We start from the raw sequence: 25,936 nt of genomic DNA, 5'->3' as shown, positions 1-25,936 counted from the left end.
AGCGGCGGGACTTTCAGTCTTCAGCGAGGGGCGGTTCTTAGCCAGATGGGGGCGGGGCTTCCCAGAGAGTTCGTTTTGGGCCCCATCGGCTTCCGTAGGAAGGCGCCGGCCGTGGTGGCGCCACGTCCCTGGCGGCGGCGGGAGAGAAATCGCTTGGACTTCGGGGCGGCCTCGGACGGCCATGGCCTTTACCCTGTACTCACTGCTGCAGGCAGCCCTGCTCTGCGTCAACGCCATCGCAGTGCTGCACGAGGAGCGATTCCTCAAGAACAGTGAGTGGGACCGCGGGGCGCGGGCTGGGGCGGCGGCGGAGTCCCCGGGGGCGCGGAACCTAATGGGGCCGCGTGAGGGGACACCAAGGGCCGGGACAGAAGAACAGCGGAAGGCTCGGCTTGGAGTGGAAGCCGAGCCTTTCCTCTCATCAGGTTTGGGCTCAACAGCCGGGAGAATATTCAACAGACACCCGCTGTGCAGAGCCCAGGGGGTTGGGGTGGAGGCATACAGAAGTCAGTCAGGGACGCCTCTGCTTGCGATTACTTCAGGTCAGTAATTTAATTCAGTTTTCTGTGACTACTTTTTTTTTTGAGGGGGAGTCTCGCTCTGTTGCCCAGGCTGAAGTGCAGTGTCGCGGTCATGTGACTACTTTTAATAGTCGAAAACCCGGGGTCTGAGTTTCGGGCTAAGAGTTGGGGGTGTGGGGCCGGGCGCGGTGGCTCACGCCTGTAATCCCAGCACTTTGGCAGGCCGAGGCCGGCGGATCATGATGTCAGGAGTTTGGGACCAGCCTGGCCAACATGGTAAAACCCCGTCTCTACTAAAAATACAAAGATTAGCCGGACGTGGTGGTGGAAATACAAAAATTAGCCGGGCGGGAGGCTGAGGCAGGAGAATCACTTAAACCTGGGAGGCAGAGTTTGCAGTGAGCCGAGATTGCGCCATTGCACTCCAGCCTGGGCAATAGAGTGAGACTCCGTCTAAACAAAACAAAACAAACAAAACAAAACGAGTTGGGTGTGGAGGGGAAGGAGGCGTGACTCATTTTGGAGCATCAGTAATTCACTAACTGATGGAAGGCAATAAGTGTTCCTGGGCTTTAGGAATTACAGGAAGGGAACGTGTTGGAGTTATCAGGACATTCAGACACTCATGTTCCAAGAAAAGTTTATTCAGATAGCTTATTGGGTGCATAGAGTGTGCCAAAAACTCTGCTAGAATTTAGAAATTCAAAAATGAAAACACAAGTTATACCTTCCAGGACCTCACGTTGTGTACCAAGTATGCCCGTTTGAATCACTGAAACGTAAACCCAGGAGCAAGATTGATACATTGCATTTACTTCAGAAGATATTTATTGAGTGCAAAGTATGTGCCAGGCCCATTTATAGTAACTGAAGTTACAGCAGCTACTCTGCCCTTCTGATGGAAGTTAATCTAAATAAAAACTAAACAAATGACAATAACAAGTATAGAGAGTATTATGTAAGAGAAGTACGGGCAGATACTAACTTGTGTATCTGCGAAAGCTTCTTGGAGGAAGCGTGTCTAACCTGAAATCTGATACATGAGTAAACATTAACTCGGTGAAGGTGAAGGGTTGGGAGGAGCTGGAAGGGTGAGGAGAGCTTTAAGCAGTGTAGACCTGGTGTGAAAACTGAGGCAGGTGAGAAGAGGGTCTTAAGACAGCGACATGACCAGATTTGTGTTATTTGCAAGATCCTTCAGGCTACAATACGGAGGAAAGATTGGAAGGGAAAGCAGTGGATGTGGGAAGACCCATTTTTTTTTTTTTTTTTTTTTTTTTTGAGACGGAGTCTCACCCTGTCCCCCCGGCTGGAGCGCAGTGGCGCAATCTAGGTTCACTGCATCCTCCGCCTCCCAGGTTCAAGCGATTCTCCTGCCTCAGCTTCCCGAATGGCTGGGATTACAGGCACGCACCACCAAGCCTGGCTAATTTTTGTATTTGTAGTAGAAACGGGGTTTCACCATGTTGGTCAGGCTGGTCTCGAACTCCTGACCTCGTGATCTGCCCACCTCGGCCTCCCAAGGAAGAACAATTCTAAATAGGGCAAGTAGACACAAGTGGGTATGACAACAATAATAATAGCTAATACTTAACGTAGCACTTACGTACAGGATCTGTATCAAGTGCCTTACATGTATTAACTGGTGTAGCCTTCACAGCAACTCTATGAGAGAGTTTCTGTTTTCCAGTGGAAAACTAGAATCACAAAGAGAGTAGGTGGCTTTTCTAAGAACACACAGGTAGAAAGTAGAAAGTGGTGGAGCTAGGATTCAAATGTCATCTTCCAGAGTTCATCTGTTCACCGCTATCCAGAAAAGTAGAAGGGATCAAGTTGGGGGTTGAATTGTGTCCCTCAAAAAGATGTGTTGAAGTCCCAACCCTTGATACCTATGAAGGTGACCTTGTTTGGAAACAGAGTCTTTGCAGATATAATCAAGTTAAGATGAGATCATACTGGGTTAGATTGAGGGCTTTAGAGCTAATGACTGGTGCCCTTATAAGAAAAGAGAGATTTGGAGACACACAGATGCACACGCAGAAGATCATGTGACAACTGAGGCAGAGATTGGAGTGATGCATATATAAGACAAGGTATACCAAGGATTTCCAGCAACTACTGGATGTTAAGAGAGAGGCATGGATGAGATTATCCCTCAGAGCCCCCCAGAAGGAACCAACCCTGCTTACACCTTGATTTCAGACTTTTAGCCTCCAAAATTATGAAAAAATTTCTGTTAAGCCACCCAGTTTGTGCTGCTTTGTTATGGCAGCCCTAGGAATTTTATGTGGATCAAAAGATATTTTAAAAGTAGAGGCTGGGCATGGTGGCTCATGCCTAGCACTTTAGGAGGCCAAGGTGGGCAGATCACTTGAGGTCATGAGTTTGAGACCACTCTGGACAACATGGTGAAACCTGTCTCTACTAAAAATACAGAAATTAGCAGGGTGTGGTGGCGGGCGCCTGTAATCCCAGCTACTCTGGAGGCTTAGGCAGGAGAGTCACTTGCCTGGGAAGCAGAGGTTGCATTGAGCTGAGATCGCGCCACTGCACTCCAACCTGGGTGACAGAGCAAGACTATGTCTCGAAGGAAGAAAAAAAGGTAGAAAAGGCAGAATTTACTCTTGGACTTTGGGAATAAGAGTGGATGAAGTCAAAGATCTCTTGGCCCTCTGGGTTAAGCCACTGAGTGAAGGGTAATACCTTTACTGAGTTAAACAGTATTGGAGGAAAATTTGGGGTGATGGTGCTAGGTAAGAAGGTGAAGATATAATGAAATAAATTTTAGTCATGCTCAGTTTGAGATTTCTATGAGATACGCAAGTGGAGATGTAAAATAGCCAGTTGCATTTAAGTCCTTAGAACAGCAGCACGAATTAGGGCGGAGATTGAAATTTGAGTTTGTCAAGCATAGATAATAAATGAAGTCATGTGAGAAGATGAAATTATGAAAGAAAACAGTAGAGTACAAAAAGAATTGGTGCCCCAGACAGCCCTAGAATCTCCTCTAGTATTTATTGTTTAGGTAGAGATGGAAGAACTGACAGGAGAACTTGACAAGTGAGCAAAACAGAGAGATGGAAAAACCTAGACAGTGGGATTTCACCAGAGTCAGGAAGTGTTTGAAGAGATACTACAACAGTGGGATGTTACTGAGTAGCTTAGTACAGTAGTCCCCCCTCATCTGTGGTTTGTCTTTCCACACTTTTCAGTTGTTGTAGCCTGCCATCTGAAAGTACTAATTGGAAAATTGCAGAAATAAGCAATTCATGTTTTAAATTGCAAGCTGTTCTGAGTAGCCTGATGAATCCTGTATCATGAGGACATGAATCTTCCCTTTGTCCAGCATATGCACATTGTATATGCTACCCACCTATTAGTCACTTGGTTATCAGATTGAAAAAAATACACTACATATACAGTTGGGTACTATCTTCTGTTTCAGGCATCTACTGTGGAATCTTGAAGTGTATCTCCAAGATTAAGGGGGAGGACTGCTGTAAGTTAAGGACTGAAAAGAATCCTGATTCAGGGTAGTGGAGGTCATTGGTGATTTTATAAGAGCAATTACAGCAGTGGGTAAAATCCAGTTTGGAATGGATTGGGAAGTGAGTAGAAAGTTATAAAATGGAGACAGTAATATTATCCAATGTTATCTTTAAGTTGGAGGAAAAGAAGAAAAGGTAGCTTGAAGGGATATGGGGGTGTGTTTTATGGTGGTGGTTTTGTTTTTAGAGCTTGAGCTATCTCAGCAGTGACAGTGAAAACTAGCCCTGTCTCTTCAACAAGTCAGCACTATGAAGAGAGTGGAGGAGGGGATGATCAGTGAGGCATACACACAAAATGTTTTCTAAGAAAGACCAAAACAGAAGGCCCAGCACCGTGGCTCATGCCTGTAATCCCAGCACTTTGGGAGGCCGAGGTGGGCGGATCACTTGAGGTCAGGAGTTCGAGACCAGCCTGGCCAACGTGGAGAAACCTACTAAAAATACAAAAAATTAGCTGGGTGTGGTGGCACCCAGCTACTGGGGAGGCTGAGGCAGGAGAATGGCTTGAACCCAGGAAGCGGAGGTTGGAGTGAGCTGAGATCCCACCACCACCCTACAGCCTGGGCGACACAGTGAGACCCTGTCTCAAAAAAAAAAAGACCAAAAAAGAGAAATGTCAGTCTGCTAAATCTCAGAACAGTAATAGTCTCTGTCATTTGAGCCACAACCTGCTCTCGCAGCCTCCACAAAAAAAAAAGCAAAAGGAAGTAATAAAGATTACAGTGAAAGTTAATGTGAAATACATAGTAGAAAAATACTAGAATTAACAAAACCAAAAGCTGATTCCTTGACAAAATTGACAAGTCTTTAGCTAGACTGACTAGACTCAAGTAAATGGGAAATCCGAATAGACCTATAACATACAAAGAGAGATAATGAATAATTTAAAAACTTCTCATGAAGTCAAGCCTTCAGCATTGCTTTCTACCAAACATTTAAAGAAGACTTAATACCAATTTCTCACAAACTCTTCCAAAAGATGGAGGGGATAGGACACTTTTCAATTCATGCCATGATGTCAGTATTAACCTAATATGAAAACCAGACAGCGACATCACAAGAAAAGAGACTATCGACCTATATCTCTTTTGAATATAGCTGCAAAAATTCTCAACGAAATACTGGCAGACTAAATCTAGCAACCTATAAAAGAGATTATATACCATGAACAAGTGGGATTTGATTTATCTTGGGAGTACAGGGTTGGTTTAACATTTGAAAATCAGTTATGTAATCAGTGATATTAATAAAAATCATACAGTCTTCACAAAAAAATGCAGAAAGGCATTTGACAAAAATCCAGTACCCTTTCATGATTAAAAAAAATACTCAACAAACTAACAATTGGAGGGAACTTTCTTAATCTGATAAGGAGCATGTATGAAAATTCCCTAGTTGACATCATACTTAATGCTGGAACACTAAATTCGTTCCCTGATGTGGAATAAGACAAGGATGTCCTCTCTTGCCATTTTTATTTAACATCATAATGGGGATTCTAACCAGGACAGTTAGACAAGAAAAAAGAAAAGACATCCAGATTATGAGGTTGAAAAAATAAAACTGTGTTTATAGATGACATAATTTTGTATATATAGAAAATCCTAAAGAGTCCACTACAAGGGTATTAGGACAAATGAATGAGTTTAATAAGATTGCAGGATTTAGGAACACTATATAAAAATCATTTGTTTTTCTGTGCACAATGAACAATTGTAAATGAAATAAAGGAAATAATTTTATTTACAGTATTAAGGATGAAATACTTAGGAATAAATTTAACAGTACAAGTTTCATGCTATGAGAACTATAAGGCATTGTTGAAAGAAAGAAGATTAAAGATCTTTTTAAAGATAAAGACTTCCCATATTCACAGATCAGAATACTTAATATTATTAAGATGATAGTACTTAATATTGATTTATAGGTTTAATGTGGTGTCTATCAAAATCCCAGTTAGCTTTTTTGAAGAAACTGATGAGTTGATCCTAGAGAAAATGCAAGGAATCCAGAATAGTCAAGACAATCTTGAAAGAGAAGAACAAAATTGGAGGAGTTGTGCTTTCCAATTTTAAAACTTAGTGCAAAGGTCCAATAATCAAAACAGGATGGTGCTGGCATAAGGGTAGACATAGATCAATGAAATAGAATTTAAAGTCCATTAAAAAATCCTTACATTTATATCAATTGATTTTCAATAAGGGTGCCAAATAGCCTTTTCAACAAATTGTGCTATAATAACTGAATAGCCATATAAAAAAAAGTAAAATTGGACTCCTACCTCACACCATCTTCAAAAATTAACTCATAATCATAGACTTACAAACTGTAAGATAAAAAGCTATACAACCCTTAGAAGAACATACAGACAAAAAGCTCTGTGACTTTTGGTTGGGTAAAACCATCTCAGATACAATACCAGAAGCACAAGTGCCAAAGAAAAAATAGATAAATTGGATTTCATCAAAATTTTAAAAAGTTCATGCTTTAAAAGACAACCACAGACTGTGATAAAATATTTACAACTCAGGTATCTAATGAGTGATTTCTATCCATAATATATAAAGAACTATTTGAACTAAATAATAAAAGATAAATAACTCAATTAAAACATTTACAAAGGAACTGAATAGAATTTTTTTCCAAAGAACATAAGCAAATGATCAATAAGCACATGAATAGATGGTCAACATTATTAATCATTAGAGAAGTGCAAACCGAAACCATAATGAGATACCACTTCACACCAACCAGGATGGCTATAATAAAAAAGTTAATAAATAAAATAATAAATATAATAAATAAAAAAGTTAAAAATACTAAATAATAACAAGTATAGGTGAGGTGGTGAAGAAATTGGAATTGTCATATATTGTTAAAGAGAATGTAAAATGGTTCAGCCACTTCGGAAAACAGTCTGGCTGTTCCTCAAAATGTTAAACATGGTTACTATATGACACAGTGATTCTACTCCTAGGTATACCAAGAGTATTGAAAACAAACATGGAATGTTCAAAATAGCATTATTCATAAAAGCCAAAAAATGGAAACAACCCAGATGTCCATCAGCTGATGACTAAACTGTAGATATCCATACTGTAGAATACTATTTGGCAAAAAAGTAATGAAGTATTATTACACACTACAATATGGATGAACCTTGAAATCATTATATTAAGTGAAAGAAGCTAGTCATAAAAGACCACATATCATATGATACTGTTTATAAGAAAGACCACATAGCATGTGATACTCTTTATGTTAGGCAATTTTATATAGACAGAAAGCAGATTAATGGTTGCTTGGTGCTGGAGGGCCTGAGGTTGTGGGAAGTGGTTGCCAATGTGTACGGGGTTTCTTTTGGGGTGGTAAAAATACTCTAAAATTGAATGTGGTGATAGTTGTACAACTCTGAATGTACTTCAAACCATTTAATTATATGTATGAATTGTAAGGTATCCAGAAAGCTGGAGGGTCTTTGTTTGTTTTTTGAATTACACATTCTTACCTGAAAATAGGAAGTTTTGATAAGGTTATAGAACAGTGTGAACTCATACTCTGCTGATGGAAGTATAAATTGGCACAACCACTTTGAAAAACTTTTTGGCAGAAGTAACTAAAGCTCATCATACACATCTTCTATGGTCCTACAGTTTCACTCTTATACAAATGCTCATAAATATGTGCACCAAAAGACATGTATGAGAATGTTCATAGCAGCATAATCATAATGAAAATTAGAAATGGTAGAATGACTAAATTGTATTCATATAATGGAATGCTGCATAACAATGAAAAAGAATGAACTGTGGTCCTACAAAGCAATATGGATGACTGTGACACAATTTGAGCAAAAGACAGGCACAAAAGAATATATATTGGATAATTCCTTTACCTAAAGTTTAAAAATAGACATAACTAATCTATAGTGCTATCTTCCTTCATGGTTTTGAAATCTAATGAGCTTTTAATACTCACTAATGCTACAGGCTGAATAATGTTCATTTCATCTTGTTAGTTATGTTTAATAACAAGTCTTTGATTATTCTACCCTTAGGTGAAACTTAAAGTTAAGGGATTTTTTTTGTCTTCTTTTTTTTTGGGGGGGGGGATGGAGTCTTGCACTGTGGCCCAGGCTGGAGTGCAATGGCATGATCTCTGCTCACTGCATCCTCTGCCTCCCAGGTTCAAGCAATTCTGCCTCAGCCTGCGGAATAGCTGGGATTACAGGAACCCACCACCACCTAGCTAAAAATTTTTTTTTTTTTTTTTTTTTTTTTCTGAGATGGAGTCTTGCTCTGTCACCCAGGCTGGAGTGCAGTGGCACGATCCCAGCTCACTGCAACCTCTGCCTCCCAGGTTCAAGTGATTCTTCTGCCTCAGCCTCCTGAGTAGCTGGGACTACAGGTGCTGCCGCCACCACGCCTGGCTCATTTTTGTATTTTTAGTAGAGACTGTGTTTCACCATGTTGGCCAGGCTGGTCTTGAACTCCTGACCTCAGGTGATCCACCCGCGTCGGCTTCCTAAAGTGCTGGGATTACAGGTTTAAGCCACCACGCACAACTGGGATATGTTTTAGAACACCTGCAATGTGTCTAACATTGTTTCAGACATTTTGGGTTTATAAGAGAAATACTTGGTTCTTGCCTTCAAGGAATGTAATTTATTTAAATAAACTATATGAGCTAATTGGAGAATAATAAGTGACAGTTAACTTCACATTATTGATTGGGGTAATATAAAATATACTGTAATTCCATTCCATCTCCACAGCTAATTTAGGAAAGCATAGATTTGTATGATGTCTGTAGCATCTCAGAATTTGTAGAATGGTCTCAATTTTGTATATTTAAAGCCATTGTTCCAATAAACCAGTAATTCTCACTTGAAAGTATATTTCAGAATTATTAAAAGAGCATTTAAAAAATATAATGCCCAAGCCCTACTCTAGATCTATATTCAGATTTTTAAAGTGAAGTTCAGTAGTGTGTATTTTCCAAAATTTGTGCAGGTGATTGAGATTTGTGCCCTTACATTAAAAACTCCTGGTACAGGGGGCCGGGTGCGTTGGCTCATGCCTGTAATCCCAGCCCTTTGGGAGGCTGAGGCGGGCAGATCATCTGAGGTCAGGAGTTCGAGACCAGCCTGGCCAACATGGTGAAACCCTGTCTCTCCTCAAGTACAAAAATTAGCCGGGCGTGGTGACACTCTGCCTGTAATCCCAGCTGCTTGAAAGGCTGAGGCAAGAGAATGGCTTGAGCCCAGGATGCAGAGGTTGCAGTGAGCTGACACTGCGCCACTGGACTCCAGCCTGGGTGACAGAGTGAAACTCCATCTCAGAAAAAAAAAAAAAACTGCTACAAACTATTAGAATGGCCCAGAAAGATTAATACTTTGCCGTCTGGAACTTTGTCTTCCACATTTTGTCTTCTCTACAGAGGTAGCCTAGAAATATTTTGCCTGAGAATGTGTTTTGAATGTGGTCTCCAAATTAAGGGAACACACTACATTGGCTTGTCTAAGTGGATAAGGTTGTTTAAAAATATCTAAATATGTTTTAAAATAGAAGTTTAAAATATTTTAAATACTTACTAAATATTGTTTATATAGGTGCTTTCTTGTTGCCTAGGTTTTTGTATTTTATTTGTTTTTAATTTGGGTTTTTAGATAAGCAAGCATAGATTTTTGTAGCAAATTCCTTACTGGTCATCCTGCCTCCAGTTTCGCTTCTCTCAGGTGAAGCTGAGCTTGTTCTTCAGTGGTTTGAAATTCTTCAGTTCTTCAGTATCTGTAGCCTTCAATATAAACTTCAACACTCTCATGTGATTTACAAGCCTACCATAAGGTGCCCCTTCCTCCTCCTCCTCCTCTTTTATCCTTCCCCAGTATTTGTCCTGTGTACCATTTTTACCACTGCTGAGCCTTTTCTCATTAGTGACCTTGACTTAACCCCTTTAAGTGGTTAACTCCTCAGCCTGTCAGTTAAGACCTACCTCTGGCATTGCCCTTTCCCACAAACTGTCTGTGACCCATCTCCATGGGTCATAGCATCACTGTAGTTTCTTTTCTGTCGAGGCCAGTAGACTGAGAAGGATCCTCTTATCTTTACAGTTCTGTCAATCAACGAATGTTTTCTAAATAATTAAATAACTTTATCATTATCATATTCTTGCAATTCCTGATATGAGGGATATGTGTATTCTTATAAATAATTTAGCCAATATTTTGACAGTGATACAGGGAATATGTGGTTTCTTCCAGTTTTCCACAATGATGTTAATTTCCTTTTAGTGCAAGAAAAAAAAAATGCCACATAGTGAAGTGGATTTTGATACCTGCAAAAAATTGTTCTTACTAGAGTTTTTGTTTGCTTTATCCAGTACCAGTTTGACAAGTATTTATCATATCCAGTACTAGGTATATGTTATGAACACCACAATAGAAACATCCCTCACATAAATCAGTGTATTAGTCAGCTCAGGCTGCCATAACAAAATACTATAGACTGGGTAGCTTAAACAATTTTCTCACTGTTCTGGAGCCTGGAAGTCCAGGATCAGGGTACTGGCATGGCTTGGTTCTGGTGAGGGCCCTCTTTCTGGCTTGCAGATGGCCAGGCTTCAGGCCATAGCAAACAGTTAACATACCACACACTATTACTTGATTTAGGGTTTATTAATAAATGATGGCTCTAGACCAATATATTATTTTAGATTTTAAAATAGTGAGTGAGCTATTGTTGAATTTTAAAAAGCTTTTGTTGAATTTTATCAGGGATTAAATGGAAATAATATAGAACTAAGAAAAAGCAGTATACCAGATAATTTACTTCTGCATGTATCTTTTTTTTTTTTTTTGAGACAGAGTCTTGTTCTGTCACCCAGGCTGGAGTGCAGTGGCACTATCTCAGCTCACTGCAACCTCCATCTCCTGGGTTCAAGCGATTCTCATGCCTCAGCCTCCCACGTAGCTGAGATTACAGGCACATGCTACCACACCCAGATAATTTTAGTAGTTTTAGTAGAGGTGGTTTTTTGCCATGTTGGCCAGGCTGGTCTTGAACTTCTGGCCTCAAGTGATCTGCCCGCCTTGGCCTCCCGAAGTGCTGAGATTACAGGCGTGAGCCATCACACCTGGCCACCATTGATCTTTTTGATAAAGGTACTTTTTAAAAACTTACATTAGCAGAGTTCTTTGTGTAGTTTATTAGGCTCTTTCATGTTTATGATAGCATTTGATCACATGTAAACTTGGTAACATTGACAAAATCACTTTCATTTTCTTTTACAGATATGGAAATTGATCTCAGAGAGGCTGAGATCTGCTCAGGGTCAGCAAGCTCTCAAAACTGTTACTAGTACTTTTTCTTCAAAATATGTGTGTCGAGCGTTTTTGGCTGAGCCTGGATGGATTGCCATTTTGTATGTGACTTTTTGAAGTCTGGACAACAGAAGAACGTGTTTGGTGGTTGCAGTCAGTAACTTTTTCTATTCAACTTTATTTCTGAAATTAAGGCAGCAAGTACTGCTGACTGGTCTTGTCATTTATTCTCTGCCAGGCCCTCTAGCTGTGGAAGTGACAAGAAAGCCAGAGAATTAAATCTCTCTTTTTTTTTTTTTTTTTTGGAAAGAGGGTCTCTGGCACCCAGGCTGGAGTGCAGTAGCATGATCACAGCTCACTGCAGCTTTGGCCTTCCAGGCTCAAGCAGTGCTCCCACCTCAGCCTCCTGAGTAGCTGGGACTACAGGAGCATAACACCACACCCGGCTAACTTTTTAACTTTTTGTCAGGCTGGTCTCGAACTCCTGGGCTCAAGCAATCTTCCCACCTCAACTTCCCAAAGTGCTGGAATTGTAGGTGTGAACCACCACACCCGGCCAAATCTTTCTCTTAAAAAGAAAAAAAAAAAACGAAAAACAGCAATGCTTCTTAAAGCTTTGGCTAGGTTCCTGAGAAAAACAACTGAGACTCCCTATATAGCAGTTGGAGGGTAAACTATTTGTTTTAGTAAAAGATAATCCCTGGCCCCTGATCTTTTACTTGTCACATTTTTATTTGTATGTGGAATATCTAGACTAATGATTTACTCTCTCCATCCAAAAATTCTCCATCCATTTTTTTTTTCATTCTGGTGGCATAAGAATAGAGACTGGGCTGCAGTTAACTAACTTACTATATGTTTAAATTACTTCAGTGGTGATGCTTAAATTATGTTAATTCCGGTATTGTAGAGTTTTATCTTGTTTTGTTGAAGAGCAATTTTTTTTTTTCTGGGAGTCACTCATCTCACATGTGAAAAAATATGTTTAAGCAATTTTTTGGAACAGATCTAAAAGAAAAAAAGATTGCTGGGAAGTATGGTTTCCAATAAAAATTGAGTGCATAATCCATATAGTACTTAAGACAAATCCTTTTTACCATATGCGAAATTGTGGCTGTGGATGGAAAGGATTGATAATTTTACCAATGATACATTTTAAAACAAGTAAAGAAAATGAAACTATCAATACCATGTAAAGGTGGTTTTAAAACATAATTTTAAATAACATGATGCCACAGAACTCATCCTACCCTCAGGATATTCATGTTGTGGGGAGGAAGACCTAATTGCAGAGGGCTTTCTTTTTAAATTTTGTTTTTACTTTTATCAAAGTAATATGTGTATGGTTTTCAAAGTCAAAAAGCTCATCAGTTTATAAAGAAAGATAGAAGCCATTTGCCTCATTCCTCCTCGACCTGAGCCCCATTCCTTAGAAGCAAACTATTGACTTATGCTATGGAAGGGTTTCACACAATTATACCACCAGCAGCACACTCAGGCTTGAGCGAGCACAAGTATACTAGTCCTCCCTTATTTCACAGTTTCGCTTTCCACAGTTTCAGTTACATGCAGTCAGTCACAGTCTGAAAATACTGAAATGGGAAATTCCAGAAATAAGTAATTTATACACTTTAAATTGTGGGCTGTTATGAGTAGCATGATGAAGTCTTGCACCGTCCTATTCCATTCCACCTGGGACATGAATTACTCATTTGTCCAGCATCTCCGTGCTATGTATGCTGCCTGCCTCAGCTAGCTGTTAGTCACTTAGCAGTTGTCTTGGTTATCAGAGTAAATGTTGTAATATCGCAGTGCTTATGTTTAACCCTTATTTTACTTAATAATGACCCTAAAGTGTAAGAGCAGTGATGTTGGCTTATTGTTATAATTACTCTATTTTATTATTAGTTACTGTTATTAATCTCTTACTATGTCTAATTTATAAATTAAACTTTACCAAAGGTGTGCATATATAGGAAAAATATATATAGTATATATAGGGTTTGGTACTATCTATGGTTTCAGGCATCCCCTGGGGATCTTGGAGTATATGCCCCATAGATAAGGGGGGATTACTGTACACATACTTCTCCAACTCTCCCTTCTCCAACCAATTATTGGTTATATCAGCATTCCATATTTACATTATTATCACTATGAATATTGCTCATAGCTGAATGGTAAAAAAAAAATGACTTTTATTATAGTTGATTTGTGATTTAGATATAGCATTCTAGATTGAAACTAATTTTTCTGCAGAGTTTTGAAGACATTGTACCTTTTAATTTTCTCATTCATTGGGCTGTTTTCTGATTGGACCCTTTTGGCTAAAAAGGCTCATGTCCTTCATTTGGGGATCTTTTCACTTATTATTTCTTCAATAATTGCTTCTTTTTTTTTTCTTTCTTTTTGGAACTGATTATTTTGACAGATTTATACTCCAATTTTCTTTTTTCTTCAATTGTGTTTGGTAGGTGTTCTTAATTTCATCTTTCAACCCCTGTTTTTGAACTTTTAATCCTAATGTAGCAAGAGCTGCTTGATCCCTGGATGGGATCTGTTCTTAGGGTATTCTGTTTTTGTTTCATAGCTACAATGGCTTGTATCTAAGGATGTTCATTTAAAAAATGCATTTTTCTACTTCTTGCATCTTCTCTTCCTTAGAGTCTCCATTTCTGTTTGATATGTCTTTCCATATTAAGAATTGTTCTTTCTTGACTATTTGTTTAATTGTAAGGGACTGAGAAGCTCTTTGGAAGTTCCATGTGTGTAGTCAGGGCTTGTTTACTGGTGTCTCAGTGTTAAGTGAATGAAGAAATTGGCTATTTCATTGAGGTGAGGCCCCCAAATGTCAGTATTGGGAGGAAGTCTTTCTTCCGACAACTGGCCAATTTCCAGAGTAATTTTCCTAATAGGTCTGTGGCCTGGGGGTTGGGGACCCCTAAATTACTCTCACGGACCTATTAGGAACTGGGCCACCCAGCAGGAGGTGAGTGGCAGGTGAGTGAACTAAGTATCATCTGTATTTACAGCCACTCCCCATGGCCCACATTAGTTCCTGAGCTCTGCCTCTTGTTAGGTCAGTGATGGCATTAGATTCTCATAGGAACATGAACCCTGTTGTGAACTGTGCATGCTAGGGATCTAGGTTGTGTACTCCTTGTAAGAATCTAATGCCTGATGATCTATCACTGTCTCCCATCATCCCCAGTTGGGGCCATCTAGTTGCAGGAAAACAAACTTAGGGCTCTCACTGATTCTACATTATGGTGAGTTGTATAATTATTACAGTATCTATTACAATGTAATAATAATAGAAATAAAGTACACAGTAAATGTAATGCACTGGAATCATCCTGAAACCACCACCACCCCCCAACCTGTCTGTGGAAAAATTGTCTTCCATGAAACCAGTCCCTGGTGCCACAAAGGTTGGGGACTGCTGGAGTAACTGACTGCAAATAGGAATACTTGGAAGGGTGTGGTAGGATATAAAACTAGAATGTCAATTTAAGGAGTTTGGTCCTTATTCAGTAGGCAATGGGAATTGAGGTAGCAAGATCTAACCCTTTAAGGGAGAAAACTCAAAGGGTTGAGACATCAAGATTACAAGGTTATCTATTGAAAGAGTCTTGCAAGAGATAGCAAAGGCTGCGATAGTGACAACTGTGATGGTAGTTGTACTATGGGAATTCAAAAAAGAACGAAACCCCTGTGGACTGGAAGCGCTATAAGCAGAACCTGAGCTAGGTTCTGTGAAGAGTGAGTAGGAGTCAACAACAGCCCTGTTGTAAACTTGAATTTTAAATTAGTTTTATACCACAGCATATCTCAGTGACAAAAAAGCAAACAACCATTATTTAGCATTTTATTTCAACCAAATAAAAGTTGATTAAAAGGGAAGTCTTATTTCCTGATATTTGAGTCTTTCAGGTATATCTATTTTAAAAAACTGTTCTCTTCAAGTTTAAGGGTTAGCATGTCAGGAATTAATTAAGCCCTGTAGTCATACGAGATAGGAAAAAGTGGACCTGAAATGAGGACATGTAAGTCTTCAGAAGAATGTGTCACACAATAGAAAAAGAATTAATGCGTAAGGGTGAAGAAATAATGATTTGTAGTATCATAGGAGAATAACAAAAGAATGTAAAAGACTCACAGAGAATAAGAGGGGTAGTGGGCTAAATTCCTCAACTCAAAATTAATAAATGAAGAGGAATGATCAAGGAAAAAGGGGAAAAAAGATATGTCCTCCTGGCAGGCTAGAGCATGTTTTGGAAGCCTAACCAAGCTATTACAGGTTTGGATCATAATCTCAAAAGTCCTGGATGCCATAATTCCTAATGTTTTGAACCCCAAAAGATTAAAATCCTGAATGTTGAAATCTTGAAAGCTGAATTTTGGGAAGGGATTAGTGTGTTTTTGGGTATAAACAGGATAGTTATATCATGTTAGGTGCATCATGTTAGGCGGAACTATTACCATGTTCTTGTCTTTATTTGCATTTGGTGGGAAATTCAGGTGAGTGGATTGCCTACCAGATGCTGCAGTGGTGAAAACTTCAGTTTAAAAATGTGTCATTTGCCTGCGTTAGCATTCCTTCCAGCCGATGGCATTCCAGGAACTTTCAGTGAATTGAACCCGCATTTGCCTGAAGAAGCCAGCGAAGTTACTGACTGGTTCAAAAATAATTATGTGCATAGTAGGGTAAGAAGACAGTGATGCAGCAGTATTGCTGTTTGATCACCAGTGTTGTTTCCACCAAATTTGTGGTCTCTATATAAGTGGATGTGGAATGTATTTCTGGGTACCCAAAACAACACAGAAGCATGGCACAGAGGATGGGAACTTTTTTTTTTTTTTTTTTTGAGACGGAGTTTTGCCCTTGTTGCCCAGGCTGGAGTGCAATGGCACGGTCTCAGCTTACCACAACCTCCACCTCCCGGGTTCAAGCAATTCTCCTGCCTCGGCCTCCTGAGTATCTGGGATTACAGGCATGCGCCACCATGCCCAGCTAATTTTGTATTTTTAGTAGAGACGGGGTTTCTCCATGTTGGTCAGGCTGGTCTCGAACTCCCGACCTCAGGTGATCCGCCCACCTTGGCCTCCCAAAGTGCTGGGATTATAGGTGTGAGCCACCGCGCCCGGCCAAGGATGGGAACTTTTAATAGGGAAAGCTCATGTTGATGTATATCAAACCATAGAAGAATTTCAAAAAGAGCAAGTGCCACCTAGAAAATGAACGTGAACATTTTGTCTGAGGAGAGCCATGTCCTAAAAGAAAAAAAAAAGCAGCTATTCATTGTGACGCAGGACATCAAACTATAGTTAATGATGGAGAAAGCCAACCAGCTCTTAAGGAATATCTCCATGCAATTGCCCATAATCTCTCCCTGTAATAACACATTATCACATGTTGATTTTTTTCAGCTTTCTTCTTTTTCTTTTTCAGTTGTTTTCACTATTTTCAATTGTCAGCATGATTTTTTACAATTCCCAATGCTATGTATTTCATCTTTACATCATTTGCAATACTGGAGGTATAAACTGTGTAGAGACTTTTGAGAGTTCTAATTTGTTTTATGCATTCTTTGCAAATTTGACTGCAAAAGTACATTACCACAGTGTTGACTTTGTGTTTAGGCATTGTGCATGCGTGTAAAAACGTTGGAACTTCCTCAGTAAATAAAGAAAGGTTCTTTATATCTGTCTGCATTAGTGAAAAATAAAATTTCTTGTTATCTTGGCTCTTTGGGCAATTGCATATGCAATGGTGACCTACTGTAGTTTTTGATCTGTCAAAAGACTTAGGTTGTTTGTCACAGTACTTCAGATGACCACAGTTAGATAAAGCTAGGTGAGCACACTTACTAACCATAGTGATAATGTGTTTATACATTTCCTTTTTGACCTCTTTGTGAATATGGTTCACCTGCTCATGGCTGTTATACCTGTGTGACTGTCATTAGCATACCTTAGTGCTGCAAAAATATATATATGCTGTCATTGCCTATTTTTTTGTGTAAAGTGGCCTTTGAAGTGTTCTGTTGTGTTTTTATGTTTCTCAAATGACACATTTGCCTCTTTAAAAAATTTTTTTAAATTGAGACAGGGTCTCTGTTGCCCAGGCTGGAGTGCAGTAGCATGATCATGGCTCACTGCAGCCTTAACCTCCCCCAGGTTCAGGTGATCCTCTCACCTCAGCCTCCCGAGTAGCTGGGACTACAGGCGCACGCCATCACACCTGGCTAATTTTTGTATTTTTAGTAGAGACAGGGTTTCGTCATGTTACCCAGGCTGGTCTCGAACTCCTGGGCTCAGGCGATCCACCAGCCTTGGCCTCCCAAAGTGCTGGAATTATAGGCGTGAGTCACCATGCCCAGCCCCCAAATTCTTTAAAAGATAACTCCCCTTTTAAAAACGTAAATGAGGGTTAGGTGCGGTGACTCATGCCTGTAATCCGGGAGGCCAAAGTGGGTCGATCGCTTGAGCCCAGGAGTTCAAGACCAGCCTGGGTAACATGACGAAACCCCATCTGTACTAAAAATACAAAAATTAGCCGGGTGTGGTGGCGGGCGCCTATAGTCCCAGCTACTTGGGAGGCCGAGGTGGGAGGATCACCTGAACTTGGGGAGGTTGAGGCTGTAGTAAGCCGTGATTACACCACTGCACTCCAGCCTGGGCAGCTCCAGCAGGGTGACAGAGTGAAACCTTGTCTCAATTTAAAAAAAAAGAAAGAAATACTTAGGCCAAATGCAGTGGCTTGTACTTGTAATCCCAGCACTTTGGGAGGCTGAGGTGGAGGATCACTTGAGATTAGCCCAGGCAGCAAAGTGAGACCCTGTCTCTATATTATGGTAATTTTTAAAAAAGAATCTAAAAAAGTATTCTTCCTAGAATTACATTTTTGAGATTTTGATATTTCTTGTCATTTTGGGGATTTTAGACTTCAGGATTTTGATCTTTTTGGATTTTCAAGATTTGGTATCCTGGTGTTTGAAAAGATTTGTGTATTTTGGTATTATGATTGACTCCCACTTTACCAGGTTTACTTTAAAAGTTTCCCCAAGTAATGTAGACAGTGATTCTCAGCTACAGCATTTTTATACTAATGATTGTGATGGATTTTATAAATTCTGAATTGAGCTAATTATAATAATTATATAGCTTGACAGTATGCTTTGGTTTTTAGTTGTGACTTGAGAAGTATTTTGTATGATATTTTAAAAAAAGGAGGAAAAAAACAGTTACAAAGATCATCTTCACTAAATTAAATGCCATGGAATAATTTAGATTGTAGTTTGTTTTATAAAATCAGTGTAAATGTAGTGAAATGAGGGTGTTGCTGCTATCAAAAGTTAAAAAGAAAACAAATATTTAACTCATTATTGTTTTAACTTTTCTTAAAAGTCATATGACTTTCTACTTTGTCTTTAACAAGGTCTCAAACTGATCTTTTAGAAGATGACTAGTGAGGGAGGAAGGCAAGTGTGTAATAACTTTTAACACAGCTAATCTTTACATTATACAGTTGGCTGGGGAACAGACCAGGGAATTGGTGGATTTGGAGAAGAGCCGGGAATTAAATCACAGCTAATGAACCTTATTCGATCTGTAAGAACCGTGATGAGAGGTAAGAAGAAAAGCTAATAGAGCATTCTTAAGTTTTAATGTTGTGGTTTAAGTAGCAAGGCTTCTGAGTGTGAATACCATATATGCCATTTGTAGTGGGAATTTTTTTCTCTTTAACATGGCTTTGCTGCTTGAAAGTTACTGGGTTTTGTTTTTTTTTTTCTTAGTTTGCTTCTTACTTCTATCTAAGCCAGTTGGTACAAATAGAATGCGTAGTATAATATATATAATCTGTTTGTGTGTTACCTGTCAGAGCTAAAAGACAAAATTATATTCTTGCCTTTTGGAAACTGTTGTTTCCAAGTTGTAAAATCACATACAGTATTGGGAGGTTTCCAAGAGAAAGCTGGGTGTGTTGGTTTACTCCTGTAATCCCAACACTTTGAGAGGCCAAGGCAGGCAGATCACCTGAGGTCAGGAGTTTGAGACCAGCCTGGCCAACATGGGTGAAACCCCGTCTGTACTAAAAATACAAAATTAGCCAGTGGTGCATACCTGTAATCCTAGCTATTTGGGAGGCTGAGGCAGGAGGATGGCTTGAACCCGGGAGGTGGAGGGTGCAGTGAGCTGGGATTGTGCCACGCCACTGCACTCCAGCATGGGAGACAGAGCAAAACTCTGTCTCAAAAAAAAAAAAAAAAAAAAAAAAAAACAGAAAAGAAAAAAGAAAAATATCTCTATTCGTATCTGTCATTCTATTGGAAAATATTTTTGAGCAATTCAAGAAAAAAAGAGTTCAAAAATCTTTTATTTAAAACCATTATAATTAGGACCTCTTCTCCCTTTACTCACAACCTTGGATACAATGTTAAATAAGTTCATTTTTAATGTAGTAAAATGACACTACAGAATCTTCTATGCACTATATTTCTAATATCAAGTGTCAGTGGCAACCCTGTGGGTCTACTTCTGCCAGGCTCCAATGCACTCATGTTCTTGGGGTTGCACCGGGACTATCCACAGATGTTTCACATTGATCTAGCTGTTCCAGTGCAACCCTTACTCCCAGTTATACAAGTTCTCTTGAAAATAAGTTTTGGATCTCATGATCCAATGTATTTTAGAATGTTTCTTTCTTATAACTATTTACAACATGATTATGATGACATATTGTTAGATATTTCTATTGTTCCTGGAGGCTAATTATTATTTTCTGGTTTTTTTCTCTGTTTTTTCTTTATAGTAACAAACTTTTTTTTTTCTCTTTACAGTGCCATTGATAATAGTAAACTCAATTGCAATTGTGTTACTTTTATTATTTGGATGAATATCAGTGGAGAAAATGGAGACTCAGAAGAGGACATGCCAGTAGAAGTTATTACTTCGGTCATTATTGGAATATTTATATCTTAGCTGGCTGACCTTGCACTTGTCAAAAATGTAAAGCTGAAAATAAAACCAGGGTTTCTATTTATCTGTTTTTTTTTTTTTAATGTTGCACTTGTAGTTTCATTACAAAAGATCAGATCATGAAAGGCAGTAACTCTCCAGGACTGGAATATCTGATTGCTCAGTGTTAATAGTAGTTCATGCTGTGGTGAGATTGTTAAAAGGGTGCAAGACTGTTGCTTCTCTTTTTTTAGATATTTTTCTATCTCTCACTTCTCAGGGATGAAATTCTTTTTCAAAGTTTTGAAGTTCCTTGCAACTTAGCCATGATGTGAGTGGTTATCCCTAGATAAAATTAAAAGGATTTTAAAAAAGTAATTACTGCACATAAAATGATAAATAGGTAATTTGAATAATTTTATTTTAAGCTCCTTGGTTAATTATTTTGTCTATTGTCTCAGCTATAAATTCAAATTTATACATACTATTGAGTATTAATATTCTCTGATTTCAGGGAGAATTCTGTCAGTCACATGATGATTATGTTTTTGTTTAACATTCTTTCCATGCACTTGTTATTTTATTAATTTGCCTGAATGATGAGACCAGACCAGTGTCTACAGATTTTCATTGTCAGAAAAATCTATAAGTCTGCCCTTTTTACAATGATGATTTAAAAAAAACAACAGCGTAAATATTAGCCCACAAGAGCAGTCCTAAACAATCACAATTACACTGTACTACCCAAGAAGACTGTTTATTGTGAAGCATTTACCTTTCAAAAAATCATTACATTTCTATTTCTTGGTGGAGCAGCACACTGTGGAGTGTGATTCTTAATTCTTCATTGAGTTTGTCAATAGGACATTGATGCTGGATAGGTTGTCTTTTGTTTTTATGTCTCAGACCATCTTGTGAGATTGTTTGCCTATCTCATAATACAATTTTATGCAGAAAGGTTGAAACTATGTAAATGGTTTTTATGGAAATTATCAGTTACAATATTTTAAAGGTGTAGAATGGCATCTTTGTTTATAGGAGAACATTTGTAAATAAAGTTAAATTTCTAAGTCAAGCACTTGTTTTTGTACCTTAGTATAAACCTGTCAGTGTTAACTGCATTAATCTCCATTTTGGGTGAACACCTCTTATTATATGTTCTTTGCTGTAAAATTGCCGAGTATAGAGTTAATGAAAGTAAATATTTACATGTATTTTTTTTTCTTCAGTGAATTAACTGAATTGCTGACATACATCCAGAAGACTCACGAGCACCTTTTATTTCATGACTTAAGTTACTTCTAAAACTATGGAGCAGGTATTAAGTACCTTTTGGCCTTTCCTGAGTTAGAGATCAATGATCTTTGGACTGTAGGCTTGCAGCTAGTCCAAGGAAAGTACCAAGGATTCTTAGTTGATTACTTGGCTCATGTGAATGACTAATTTGGTACTTAGAGGCCGTGTTCTTTTAGCCTTACAAAGAACTGATGCCTGAGTTCAAGTTTGAGCTACTGAAAAGATTCAAAAGAAGCAGTTACTTGAGGGCAGGCCCATTTCCCCATATGGTATGAGCAGTACAAAATTTTTTAAAATGAAAGAAAAGAGAGACCTTGATCTGATGTTATTTTTCATATAAGACATTACAGCATACCTTCATCTTAATTCAGTGTTGGGATTTTGTCCAAATATTCCATCAGGGAGCAGTCACAGAAGGGCCAGTATCAAAGTATTCTGTAGCCAAGTAGTTCTGAGGAAAGTGAAGCACTGAACTGAACATCAAAATATGTCATACCTGGAGGCCACTTCATAATTCCAGTTTGTGGCTGAAGAGGGGTCTGTAAGCTTTCACTGGTCAGCCCTGGTTTCCCCAGAGCAGCTGTGATTCAGTAAACAGAGTGTGTTATTTTAGTAGACAGTAACTTAAGTGCCTGTTGGCCTGCCCATGTCCTCCCCTTTATCTATTATCAGGATTAACAATTTGTGATGATTCTGGACTCCAAATACCGATGATGTTTATAGTCCTTATGTATTCTGGCCCTGTGTTTGCATGTCTCTGAACTGTGCGAAGGTTCTTGGCTCTAGTCTGTAGATATTAACCAAATTCATCGCTAATCAAGTACAGTGGTTTTCAAACTTGTATAGTTAACAACAGAACCAGATTTTCAAAGGAATTCTGACACAGAACTGTAACATTCCCGTATCTAAACCAGATGAGAGTAGGTCCATTTATTTGTTTTTAGTTGAAGTAGGGCTGGGATTCAAAGGCTCACTATTCAGCCTCCACTGCACTCTTGTCAGGCTTCCCAAGGCATTTCCATAAAACCCTAAATTTTCAAAAATATAGCTAAAAAGTATCTTATAAAAATCCCTGCTTTAGCCATAAAAATTAATTAGATAATACCTTCTGTGGGAACATGGATGGAGCTGGAAGCCATCATCCTTAACAAACTAATGTAGGAACAGAAAACCAAATACCACATGTTATTACTTATAAGTGGGAGCTAAATGATAAGACCTCATGGACATAAGGAGGGGGACAACAGACACTGGGGGCTATTTGAGGGTGGAGGGTGGGAAAGTGCCAGAAAAATAACTACTGGGTACTAGGCTTAGCACCTGGATAATGAAATAATCTGTGCCAAACCCCCGTGACACAAGTTTACCTATTTAACAAACTTGTACCCCTAAAACTAAAAGTTAAAGTAAAAATATAAAAAAATAAAATCCCTGCTTTAGGGAGGGTGGGAGGGGGTGAGGGAAACAGAAGCTACATACTGAGTACAATGTACAGTAGTCCAGTGATGGGTGCACTAAAATTTCAGACTTTACACCACTATACAATTCATCCATGTAACCAGAAACCACTTGTACCCCTAAAGCTATTGAAATAAAAAGCTAAATGAGTTCCCCCACCTTCCTCTCCCCATCAAAATCCTTGCTTTAGATACAATAAGAGTAGACAATCTGTGTTCTATATGTGTTAGATGTGTATTACTGGTGAAATGACAAGAGAAAGCAAGATATTTGACTAGTAAAAAGACTAGGAGGCAAGATATTTCTAATATATCAAGCAAACCTTTTACCATGTGACTGAAAGCAAATAAACTTCCTAAGACCTCAGTAGTTTTTGGTTGTCCTATCTGTAAAATTGGTCAATAACCTTCAGAACAGAAGTCTGGTCCAGATATATATATATATCTTTTCCAGATCACTAATGTTTGTATCTAGATGTGCTTCAACCAAAGAGATGTTCTCCTTAAGTAAAATGTTTCTTATGAAGCAAATCACTTTCTCATTGATTTATTAGTTTCTAAGTTATTACCAATGTAACATTTTGAGGCTGGGCATGGTGGCTTATGCCTGTAATCCCAACATTTTGGGAGGCCGAGGCGGGCAGATCACTTCAGGTCAGGAGTTTGAGACCAGCCTGGCCAACATGGCAAAACCCTGTCTCTATTAAAAGACAAAAGTTAGTCGGGTGTGGTGGCACATGCCTGTGATTCCAGCTACTTGGGAGGCTGAGGCATGAGAATCGCTTGAACCCGGGAGGCAGAGGTTGCAGTGAGCTGAGATTGTGCCACTGCACTCCAGCCTGGGCTACACAGTGAGACTCCGTCTCAAAACAACAAAAATAACATTTTGATACCAATCGTAATGGAATTCTTCTTTGCTAAGATTTCTCTTGGCCCCTGATTTTTCATTAGAAGTCAAATATTGTGAAAACATTCGATGCAAGGACCTGGGACACAGTGGGCTATGTCCAAGGGTATCAATGATCAAGATAAGTTTTTCCTACTGTTTTTGTTCCAGTTCAGATACTGCTTTATGGCTTCACTCCTTTGGGTTTTTTGCCCCCCCGCTCCTTTTTTTTTTTTTTTTTCTGAATCCAGTCCCTCCCTTTGGAGGGGCTGAATTTCTTCTTAGCTTGACTTTCATCAAGTAGATCCATTTGGAGAGGAGAAAGCCATTAGTCCTATCCCATGATTCCACATAATCTGAATGAGGCCAGGCATTGGTGCCCGCGCCTGTAATCCCAGCACTTTGGGAGGCTGAGGTGGAAGAATTGCTTTAACCCAGGAGTTTGAGACCAGCCTGGGCAACATCGTGGGACCCCACCCTGTCTACAAAAATCAAAATTAGCCAGTTGTGGTGGTGTGCACCTGTGGTCCCAGCTGTCTGGGGAGGCTGAGGCAGGAGGATCCCTTGAGCCTGGGAAGTCGTGGCTGCAGTGAGCCATGATTGTGCCACTGCACTCCATCCTGGGTGACAGAGTGAGGCCCTGTCTCCAAAAAAAAAGAAAATCAGTTACACTACCCAATTGCCTAGTCTTGGGGCCTGATAATTGATGCCTTCTCCCTAACCCCAATCTAATCTGTCACCAGTTTCTGTTTTGCCTCCTATGAATTTATCCTCTTTGCTTTGTTTCCACACATTCTAGTTCAAGTATCTCTCTTGTGGCCCTGCAGTGGGTCTCTTATCTGGTCTCACCCATTCTGGCATCTCTCCTATCTATTCATACTGCAGGCAGAGGAAGTATTTAGAAAAATACACTTCTTATATTACCCACTTAAAATCCTTTGGTGATGTCTTAATCTGGTCAAAGACAGCTGGCTCATAAGGGGAAACTAGGACCAAATCCTTTTTCCTTCAACCAATTAGACCCTCACACAGAAAACTTAAACTTAGCATGTATGAGTAAGACAAAAAAACTTCAGATCCAGTGGGGAGGAAAAGCATATGGCTCCTAGTCCAAGGGACAGAATGGGTCACAGCTCCTAACAGGGCTGACTGCAGCCTTGGGTAGTGGGGGTGTTAGATTGTGGCATACGGGTGGCATATATGGGTCCCTAGTCAAGGACAGAGCAGTGGTTTTATCAAGGGGTATAACCCTTGTATAAGGTGTAACCCGAGTGAGTATCCTATTATGTCAACACGGCTCCAGAAAGTTGTTCAGTCATTTTCATAGTGAGTGCATAAGAGTGACTTTTCTGTACTCTATTATTCAGGTCCACATAACTTACTTGGATCAAGAGGAGACAGGTAGAGACCCCCACGAGTGTGGCAGCGGGTTAGGGAGGGAGGTGGTTCTGGGTGTACCAAGATAGAGCTCCCGTGGAAGAGGAAGGCACGGCCCGTAGTGGCTCTAATCGGGAGAGAAGAGGGAAAGGAGGGACGTCGCTGCCCGAGGGAGTAGTTAATGGAGGAAGCAAGAGGTGCCAGGTACTATTCAAGTAGCTAAGGGGGAAATGACGACTTCTGAGATTGGGTTGTCTAGTAAAGTATGACTTCTTAGTTAAACCTCGAGAGTGGACAAGTGGTAGAGGAAGGGAGGGGTGAAGGCAAAGAACGCTACTCAGTAACGCTCGGTTCAGCAGTGGTGCTGTGGACTGGAAAACAGCTACCGAAGAAAGGCAGGGGATTATTTTTCCTCGTGCATCCCGGCCCAGGAGGCCGCGCCCTTGGGAAAGCGGGTCTCCAGAAGGGCCTAGCTTTCCGTCAGCGGCGGTGCAGACAGAAGACAGCACGGCGCGGTAGCTGTACCGCCTCGGCGGAAATCCCGGGCGAAGGGGTGGGGCGGAGCCGGG

At 39.7% G+C, this 25,936-nt stretch overlaps 1 protein-coding gene across 1 annotated transcript; it reads left to right on the top strand.

Moving 5' to 3' along the window:
• Positions 1–68: 68 nt before the first annotated feature.
• On the top strand, positions 69–21,426 carry IER3IP1 (immediate early response 3 interacting protein 1). The gene is made up of 3 exons (XM_003827198.5): positions 69–272; positions 18,922–19,023; positions 20,234–21,426. Exons 1-3 carry the CDS (start codon positions 182–184, stop codon positions 20,287–20,289), a joined length of 249 nt encoding a protein of 82 aa, XP_003827246.1. The 5' UTR covers positions 69–181; the 3' UTR covers positions 20,290–21,426.
• Positions 21,427–25,936: the final 4,510 nt, after the last annotated feature.

The sequence above is a fragment of the Pan paniscus genome, chromosome 17 (assembly GCF_029289425.2).
Source record: "Pan paniscus chromosome 17, NHGRI_mPanPan1-v2.0_pri, whole genome shotgun sequence".
NCBI classification, from domain to species: domain Eukaryota; kingdom Metazoa; phylum Chordata; class Mammalia; order Primates; family Hominidae; genus Pan; species Pan paniscus.
This window is presented reverse-complemented; position numbering and strand designations above follow the sequence as displayed.

Bases quoted from the DNA above. Each gene is read 5' to 3' on its own strand.
- IER3IP1 (XM_003827198.5), top strand. From the start codon at position 182: ATGGCCTTTACCCTGTACTCACTGCTGCAGGCAGCCCTGCTCTGCGTC. The intron at 273-18,921 runs GTGAGTGGGACC...TACATTATACAG, and splicing joins GGAGCGATTCCTCAAGAACA to TTGGCTGGGGAACAGACCAG. The intron at 19,024-20,233 runs GTAAGAAGAAAA...TTCTCTTTACAG, and splicing joins TGTAAGAACCGTGATGAGAG to TGCCATTGATAATAGTAAAC.